The following is a 10,043-nucleotide window of genomic DNA, read 5'->3' on the forward strand; positions in this document are numbered from 1 at the left end:
ACTTTATATGTGCATTTGGAAGTGGCTGTGAATGAATGTATCACTGCCGTGTCACAAAGCTTAGCCAGCCAGATAGCATGGAGCCTTGTTTTGAGAAAGACGGGTACCAGGAGTTGTCTGGCGTGTTCATTAACAGTTTGTATTAGTGTTGAGTGTTGCTGGGACTCCTTGACAGCCATTTAAGGCAATGAGATGTACTTTCACTGCGGGGCACCTTCTATTTCTTCTAGTTTAACTGTTGCTTGCTCTTCGTGTCCTCTTTATGCTCAGGACATTCCAAAATCATGTTCATTTTGAGGTGAGTCCATATACTGCGTCAGTTTGTTGCTTTGAGTCTGATGGGTAGGGTGATCTCTATTCACCAGGGGGGGTGCAGTGGAAGCCAAAAAATGCCAATATAATTCGGTCTGCAGATGTACAAAGCAGCATCAGCAGGAAGCGGATGGCCTGACAAACTAAAAAGCATCCATGTTATCTCATCTTTTATCCGAAAGAGTGTCCTGGTGCTGAGGGATTGTGTAATGAGATGAGAGAAGTACTTGCCAAAAAAAAGAGTCAGGTCAAACTTCCATCCCTCTGCAAGTCTCTACCCCTCAGCAGACCACATGCAGCTCTCAGTTGTCTGCATTTCAGGGAAAGCTTCTAGCCCTCTGCAGATAAGAGTGCATTTGACACTTCTTCAATCCACAGAAATCTTCCCCCCCCTCGGCGACCAGAGCACATGACCCCCACCTCCATCTGCAGGTGAGAGGAATGTTCCACCCTTCTGCAGGCCACAGAACATTTTCACTGCTCTGCAAACCAGAGAATACGTCTACCACACTGCAGGCCAGGAATGCTTCCACCCCTTTGCAGTCGAGAAGGAGCGTCCATCTCCCCACCTTTCTGCAGGCCAGAGCAAACTCCCACTTCTTAAAAAGACCAAGCAAGCATTCACCACTGTGCAAGCCTGAGCAAGCTTCCACTCTGCTTCTGGAAAGAGCAAGCATTCACACCCACTAGTCTGCTGGCGTCCACCCCTGTGCAGGCTAGAAAAGGCATGGCCCCCTATGCAGACGAGATCTGGTAACTACCCGTATGGAAGCCAGAGTAGGCAGGTCTATCTGGGTATCAACTGACCACATCTAATGGCAGCCCTGCAACTGCGCCAGTCCATGGAGAAAGAGCATGATTGGTGCATAATCAGAAAATACTGAAAATTGGATTTATTTTACAGAGCACTTACTACCCCTAACGAGGCGTTGATGTGTCCCAGACATGTGCATGGGACAGACAGAATGGCATTCTGAGGTCATGTGAGATGGCTGTAGCTGGGGCACTTAGCTCCAGTTGCTACTGTAAACTAGTTTCTTCCCGTTATGGCTCAGAAGTAGAAGGCGGTCTCAAAGGACAGGATAAGCCCCAAGTAGGGGCACTCAAAGATAGACCTTAAAGTAGGGTTAATGCCAAGGCTCGGCTTAGCCTTAATATCCCCATCAGCTCTTCCTCGTCGGTAAAAACCTGTTCCGTGACCAATGCGATCTAAGTAGCCAGCAAATCTAATGGTTTTTTTTATGATAAAATATTATAGATAATATTCTAATACAATAGTTTCCCAATTACTTCTTTTATATGATTTTTATTTAAGTTTAGCGTAACCAAATCTGACCCTGATGTCTTATCGTCTGTTTGAGACTGCTGCTCGCTGAAGGGAAGGCATGGTTAGACTGACGGCCTCTAGAGACAATGGCTTCTTACTCAGGAGAGTACAGACAACCCTCGAGTACAATAACTAGGCAAAAAATCACTTTTATGTCTGTTCACTCAAACGTATTCCACGTAGGAAGAGGAACATTCAAATGTCAACTTAACTCTACACAACCGGTGCTGCGTACCCAAGTGGGTGTGGAGAGGGAGAGTGGAAGGAAGGAACTACAATTTCATGTGTTATCTATTTTTTGAAGGAGGGTGACATATACCGCTAACCCTGCATGTGGCCCGTGCAACAGTAGCTATAGAATATATATATACCAAGTATTTAGATCACCTTACATACCAGCTTAAAATTATCCAAATGTAGCTAGGAAAGGGAACTGGAGAACAGAAAGAGTAAGAAATGTGACCCGAATCACACAATGTGTTGATGTAGGACTGCATGGATTGGAACCATTTCCGCAGCCGAGGCCTGGACCACTAGTAGAAGGCCACAGATCCTCCTACAGAGCAGGAAAGTTCGTTATATCTTATAACGGTTAAGATAGTGTTCATAGAGATGGGGGTAGCCTGAGTTTGCGCTTCTCCTCCGCCTCTTGAGCCCTTCATAGTATCGGCTATACATCATTTATTTCCGGCCTTGGTGAGTGGATGAGTAATTGATTAGCGCCTAGAAAATGCCTCATTAGATGCCGTACAAATAACCCGATTGATTCATCCCAGTCTCGAGCTAGAGCTCTTTTGTTGTGCTTACAAATAAACTATTAATGGCTGAATTGAGCCCTCGAAGAAAGATCGAGTGAGGGGAAACCTCACGAGAGCAGCAGTGGCGCGGGATGCCCTGCTGTCGGCTTCACGACGCGAGTGGGTGCTTCTGCGTGGAGATGCGCCGGCTCTTCCCCGTGTCGGTCCTGCCAGATGGGGCAGGTTTCGGATTGACACAAAAGAGTCCACGTGTCATTTCAGACAAAAACCTTCAATCCCCCCTTCATCCACCCCCCCATCCCCCCCCCATTTCCCCCCTCCCCCCACCCCCCAACCCCCCCTTATCCCGTCAAGTCACTTTCATCTGGAGGATACATGAGTTTAATCGCAGAGCGCAGTATTGTACAGTTTTAAGCCACTGAAAAGAGAATGCGGGGGACGTACAGCGGCTGAGCTTTAATTGGGCATCTGTTCTGGAAGAGTTGAGTTGTATTGGTGCTCTGGACTGTGGGTATCTAGACTGGAATAATGTGTTATGAGTTAGGATTAAGGAGATTTTTAAAACGGCTTGTGATTGGCAGTGATAGAATAGCAGTGACTGTTACAAAGGGAGGCGCCTTGGCAGAGTCCCGCGTCTGTGTTTGCCCCAGCCCTGGGATGTCAGTGTGTACTGCAGGACAGGCACTGGGCGCATTGGAAGGACCGGGTGAGTCGGAGTGCTGGGGTATTGGCTTCAGTATTCTGAATACGAGTGGTTGCTGCAGGACACGCATAGGATGCTCTTGGTGGCAGGGTGTTGTTCCTGTGTGGATCTCAGCGCTTGGAACTCTGGTACTTAGGGCGGGTGTGAGGGGCACTCACTACCTCGGCCCCAGCATGGGAGTAAACGTGGGTGCTGAAGATAGGACTGGGGTGCATGGGAGTGCAGAGTGCGGATCGGGAGTACGGGGATATATATTGCTTTCAGTATTTTGAACATCTGCGTACTGGAGGATAGTTAGGACTGAGGTGCATGGGGGGCGTGTGCGGATCTCAGTGTTGGAATGCTGGCACTGTCCGTACTCCGGGGGGCGTGAGATGCACGTATCTTGGACTCCGCACTGAAATATAACGCAGGATAGGGCTGAGATGCACCTGTGTGTGGGGGATGCGTGTGGGTCTCAGTGCTGGCTGGGGTTTCCCGATGTGTGCTTTTCGGTTCCTACCAATAGACCCTGACCTGGTTCTGCTGTGCTTTTGTCTCCTCTCTAGGCGCCTTGCTGCTCGGCGGCATCCTCTACTCCTGGCAGTTCCCTCACTTCAACGCCTTGAGCTGGAACCTGCGAGAGGATTATTCCCGCGGGGGATACTGCATGATGTCGGTCACCAACCCAGACCTTTGCCGGAGAGTGGCTCTGCGCCACTGCCTGGCCCTCATCGGGCTCTCAACGCTGGCGCCAGTCCTCGACGTCACCACGTGGACATTCCCCGTCATCTCGTTGCCCGTCAACCTCTGCATCGCTTACCTGGGCTTCCGGTTCTACAGGGACGCGGACCGCGCCAGCGCGCGCAGGCTCTTCTTCTGCAGCCTCTGGCACCTGCCCATGCTCCTGCTGCTCATGTTCACGTGCAAGAAGTCTGTGGTGGGCAAGGCGGAGTCACCAACTACAACGCCGGCGAGCTGAAGCCCAGCGCGTGGTCACAGGAAGGACTTACTAGCACTTTGTAACACCAGCTGCCCCTCCTGTCAAGCCGTCTACCTGAAGACAAACAAATCCGTTCTCTTGTACAGGAACCATCTGTACATTTTTTAAAGGCTCCTTAAAAAAAAAACTTATTTTTTTAAGAGAAAGATTAAGTTATTATTTGTTTATAACTTGCTCCACTTCACCCGTTGCGCCTGGGGTCTGAGTGTTGTAAGAACCCCCTGGCTTGCTGCACATGTGCATTGTTAAGCAAAACAGTTACTGGGGAAGCGCAGATCTGTCGGGCACGTGTGTGTGTATGTGCCCGTGCATCACACGTATGTTTATGTTTGTACACTGGTACACTTTATCTTTGCAAATCATGCCATGTCTTCCCGGATTCGTACATTTTCTATAAAACATTTACCTGTACTAGTATCCATAATGTCCACATGGCAATGCAAGGCATCAATAAACGGTTACCTTTGGTGAGAATTACTTTCCTCTTTTCTCCTCTACACCTCGCTCTCACCTCTTCTCTATTTAGTCCTTCTCGCTTGGTCTCCGGCGCTCACTCCGTCTTATTTTCCCCCCTTTCTCTATGCCGCTCACTTTGTACCTTTCACCCATCTGTCTTTCAATGCCATCTTTTTCTTTGCTTTCCCCTCTCTCACTCTGTCCTCTCTGTTGCTCTTGTATCTCTCGCTTTGGCTTCTCCATGTCTCTCTTGCTCTGTCTCGCTCTCGTGCTAGGTCTACAGACGTTTAAAAACATGTTTTGCTGCCATATATTGGGACCTTCCTCGGTCATTTGTAATGCCGACACATAAAGGGTATGACCCCACCGAGCAGTAAGTATCTATTGCATTGTTTGCAATATATATATATGTATATATATATATATATATATATATGTGTGTGTGTGTGTGTGTGTATTTGTGTATATATATATATATATATATATAAATATAAAGGCTCCTCGGGGTGTCCACATTAAGCCGTGTTCGAGTGCTGCTTTAATGTGGACAACCCTAGGAGCCTTTATATATATAAATATATATATATATATATACACACACACACACACACAAAAACACGTATATATGTATACACCGCTCTCCAGTCCCACATGGACATTCGACCCCTTGACAACAGTACGAGACGTCCGTGTAATTTCCATAGATCACTAAATTGATTTTGAACAATGAAGATGTTGACCCTCTTGCAGACTGGAGGTCATGTGCACATCCAAATTTGATTTGTTTAGTAAGGTCTTGGCAAACATATTCATTCTCTGTCTGCATACATCAAGGAGTTGTCTCCTTTTTGAGGCCATCTCAGACCCATGTCTCTAGAACATCCTGTGTCGCCTTCCCTGCTGCCCTTGTTGTGTGATGTTGAATTCAGTTTAGGTTTGCATGAAAGCAGTGATTCTTATATTGTTTCGGCCAGACCTGTGGTGCTGCTTTTGTGACGCATGGGTCCCAACACTGAAGCGAAGTACAGGCCACAAGTTATAAAGCTGAATGGTGAGACCAAATCCGTATCTTAAACAAGCCCACCAGTCACTACCATATCAAAAATGTGAGAGGAATTGTATATGCTCGCTAAAGTCTGTATAGTGTTAGCACATGTGGTGTGTTTTATTTCAAGCATAACAATAGTTTGAAAACCTTTAATTCATTGTCATGATGTCCTCCCATTGATTTCTTAGGAGCAACATAGAGAAAGAAAAATCACGCTGTTAACTGTAGATAATGGTAACGTTTTATGGTGTTCCTATAAAGGCCCGAGGGTTCTGGTAACATATACAAATCACTTTTAGTTCTTTTCATGGCTTACAATGTTCTCGGAGGTCCTGATGGCCTTTTAGGAAACTATTACCCCAATATGTTATCTGATAAATCATTGAGTTTTGTTTGCTATTGTGCCATGACAAGGTGTAGTAATTGATGAGTTTGCAATTTTTCTGCAAATTATGGGTTTCAAAGCTATTGGGAAACATTAAATAAAATATACAAAGAATGTGGTATATAATCAGCAGTTTTAGAAACATTTGTATAGATGGTGTCGGCTCCTGTGAAAATGTTATTCTGCATTTTTGGACCTTGCCCTGAAATTGACAACCCAAGTTTGGATGTCAATTCTGGAAGCCTCAAGACCAGAAATATCAAAAGGGATCATAAACTGAAGTGGGCAGTATTTGGTGATTGGTATGGGTAGGTGTGGTCAGCAGAAATATGTCAGGGTCTATCCATCCCATAGGGTCCAAATGCCATGATGAGTCTAACCTAAGTCGAGGGTGGCTCGTGGGCGAGGACTTTCCTTCTTTTCAATGTGGATCCCGAAAGCTGCTGAAGCAACTGAACGGTTAAATACTGCCATCAGTAGATTTCAGTACCCTCTACAGCAAATCATCTGTTGAAATGGATGGTGACACTTATAGCTGGGATAATTTATTTCATGTGCAAGCAGCTTTCTTGCAGGTGTCACTGGCATAGAGGAGGATGCACTTATCACCTATGAGTATGAGTGTGAAAATCACTTTTTTTGTTAAAGGGCAGACCTGTGCAAAGCAGTCTTGAGGCCAGGATACAAGTGTAAATACAACATACGTTGCCCAGTTTTCTGCGACTAGAATCGGGGACCTGAATGAATTTCAAACAATCTTTTCTGTGTGAACCTGTCCACTGAGATAGTGTAGCGATTACAAGTCAGGTGAAGTTGGAATAAAGTGTGCAACTGTACAAGAACTCTAAAAGTGTAAAGCGTGTTGTTGCCTGTTGGAACCTTTTACCTCCAAAATAAAATCTATATCGTTCATGGTGAATGTACAACAATGAATCCGGGTCTGTTTTTCATAGCGCCGCATAATGTTTTGGATCACTTGTGAATACAAAAGTTTGTCGATTTTCAAGTTCATAATAGCCTCTAGGATTATTAGGTACCACAATTTTAGGAAAACTGTATTACACAACACCAATATTAAAGGGAATGTTGAATTTAGTATTGCACAGAAAACACCGACCACTGATGGATATTATTCAGGGGAAAGAAAGTAAACTCACATTTCAAGCGACTCCTCAGTAATGCCTTACCGAGATTGTTTTGCAACCGTGTAGTACGCGATCAAAATGTTCAGTCTTCTGTGATGAACTATTAAATGAGAACTCATGTCAATGAGTTTTGCACTGGACAACTGACCCTACAAATAAGATTAAGAAAAAGTACATAAACCTGTTCTGGCAATGAAGCTCAATGCTGTGAACCCCAATGAATGCCATTGCTATTGGAAGATGGTGGATCTAATCTGTTAAAACTCACAAAGCTTCTATAACAATATAAGAAAACCACCTCCATTGTCAATGTTCAGCACTAGTAGGTTACTACTTTGAAAGCCAAAAACACACCACTCCGTTTGTATGTGTAACTAATTCGCAAATGTTGTTATTATTCACAAGGCCAACTCAGACCCTCTGTAATCAAATATCAACCCATTTTGCTTTAGAGGTTTTCCTTTTAAAAGTTTTCAAAACTGTTGCCCTGTATTATAAGATTTAATCTTGCTCTCCCTTTTTAGGCCGAAACCTACCAGACAGCTCAGCTGTCTAATTGCAGAATGACTTCTTGCGGACATTCTGAAAGCTTCCCTGGAAATGTATTCAGCACTTTGCTTACCATTGGCTTTGTGATTTGTAACTCACATTTGCTTTCTTTTTGCTGGCTTGATACATTCTAGGATTTCCATCTTGAGTTAGTCCATCCCATGGAGGACAGCCTGCTTACTGTATTCTTTCATGAGTGCCCGGTTTTTGTAAACAGGCCTAAAAATGTTGTCCATCTCTTGTTATATGTGCTGTGCATTGAAAGACAGAGGTCAGATGTCAGGCTGTGTCTTCTGAGGGAGCTTGGTGTTTACTTTTCTTTCTCAGACTTCATAGTGAGAGAATTTATGTGACTATCTTGCTGGGTACAGGAAAGGAAGGGCTTTTTTCTAGCACACAACAAAATGTAAATGTCTGTAAATTAACTGTGTAAATATTTCTGAATATATGAGACTTAGGAAAGCACAAATCAAGCACATTTTGTTTTGTAATTCTGAAGTGTGGTGGAAACAAATATTTAAATACGATCAACACAAATCAGTACGCTAGGAGATGCTGTTTCTACACATTATCGTCAGTACAACCATATAGGCAAAGGTAATGTGGCCCAAACTACATCACATGTTTATTTGCTGAGACAGAGCTCTTTATTCCACATGATGCCCTGGTTGTTCACCTTTGTTCTTAATGTCCCACACCTTTCTTAAATGACTCCGAGGATTTGGACAACTTTTGGATAGCTAGGAATTAGTCGTTCCAGTGTTAATTTCTGTATGTATATTTGTATATCGTTAGCATAGGGGTGGAAGTGAAGAGGGTGGGTGTAGAAAAGGTCCATGAAAGTTTAAAAATTACTGTTTGAGAGCATGGGTGAATGTGCTGTGCCTTGCACTAGATGGCGGGCTTGTGTGGTGATGGCGAGTCACCTTGTGGCTGCAGGAACTATTCAAGTGGCTTGAGTGCTCCATTTGAGACAGTGCCCACTGATTGTAGAATTTTGCACACCAAAGTGGCAAAAACTTTAAAAAGAACTAGGAGAATCAGCATGCTGAGGGTTGCCTAGTGTTCATTTTGAGTATGTTATCCTAGATAGTGACTAGGACAATCTCTATGTCATGTTGCTGTTAGAAATCCAATTGGTGGTTTTGTAGAATTTGGTTGGCATCAATATGGGCATGGAATTGTCTGGTAACAATGCCTCACAACATTTTTCAGTTAAAACGGAGGCCTCCTATGGGGTGGTAGTGGTTTGGTTCTGCTGGTTCAAGATTGCCTTTTTCGAAGAAGGTTGCCACAAAGTGAACCCAGAATCCCTTCGCTTTATACCCACCCTCATACCCATTCTTTTTTAACACAGGTTCACAAAATGTCATACCAAATTTTGGGGAACACTGACAAAGTCAAAAGACCTTGCAGCACTTTAAGCTAGACTTGGTGGAAGCAAGAAGAAAATTATTGGGCCGGTTGGAGAGCCTGCATACAAAAGAAAACCTAAGTTCGAAGGAAGGAGAATTCAATTAACTAGAAGTCTTAAGGAAGAAGCTGAATGTTCTGTATCGAAAAATATTGGTAGACGGTACTTTTAGGAATTGTGTGAGAGCGAGCAGAATTAATCATTGAATTCCAGAGACCTAAGCAATGTACTAGGAATATTGTAGCAAAATTACACCATTTTAGTTAAAAAGAAAAATTTAAAGTGATGTTAGAAAGCAAGTGTGTATAATGCCTCATGACATAGAGGTAATGTTATTTTAAGACTTGGCAAAATAACTGTGCGGTGGGTTGAAAGGGAATCCCTTTTCTGGTAGAGACTCTATCTAACCGTGGATTCCTCACCGACCTTCCCATCCTCCTGGTTCTGCGAGCTAGGCTCTTCACCCTTTAAGATCCCATTAGATACTGTACACTGGTCAAACATTGTGTTTTTTCATGGCTCTGTGTTTTTGGCGTAGAAATAGTCCAGAAAGAAGCAGATGTCAGTGCACCATCATAGAACTTATATGGGCATCGCGACATCCTTTCCGACGCAGAAGATGCCGACACAGAGCCAAATGAGACCACAAACTGGCTAGCAAAGGGACTGCTCAAGATTTTCCGGATCCAGTCTGATGCCTGTGGAATATTCTGTTAGAAATTCTACCAGAAAAAAGTGTTACCACAGGTAAGTAACTTGTTCATCTATTTCAGTTTTTCCTCATCTGCCTAACCACCAGCACCCTGAGATTCTGACGTTGTACATCCGTACATCTTTAAGAACTATAGCTAAAGGAACCCTCTTTACTAAACATTGTTGTCATCTTATGCCTGCCACCAGCTGCCCAAAGACTCTTTACTTGCTTATTTGTATTACCCTTACACAGCAACCGATTTTGGCATAA

General features: G+C 44.1%; 1 protein-coding gene across 1 annotated transcript in view; it reads left to right on the forward strand.

The window, feature by feature from the left end:
• Positions 1–6,894, forward strand: part of COX10 (cytochrome c oxidase assembly factor heme A:farnesyltransferase COX10) — a 562,763-nt gene extending 555,869 nt beyond the window's left edge. The window contains exon 7 of the mRNA XM_085616802.1: positions 3,649–6,894. Coding sequence (XP_085472928.1) covers positions 3,649–4,061 — 413 coding nt within the window. The 3' untranslated portion in view covers positions 4,062–6,894. The remainder of the gene's footprint in view (positions 1–3,648) is intronic.
• Positions 6,895–10,043: the final 3,149 nt, after the last annotated feature.

The sequence above is a fragment of the Triturus cristatus genome, chromosome 7 (assembly GCF_964204655.1).
Source record: "Triturus cristatus chromosome 7, aTriCri1.1, whole genome shotgun sequence".
Classification (NCBI taxonomy): Eukaryota; Metazoa; Chordata; class Amphibia; order Caudata; family Salamandridae; genus Triturus; species Triturus cristatus.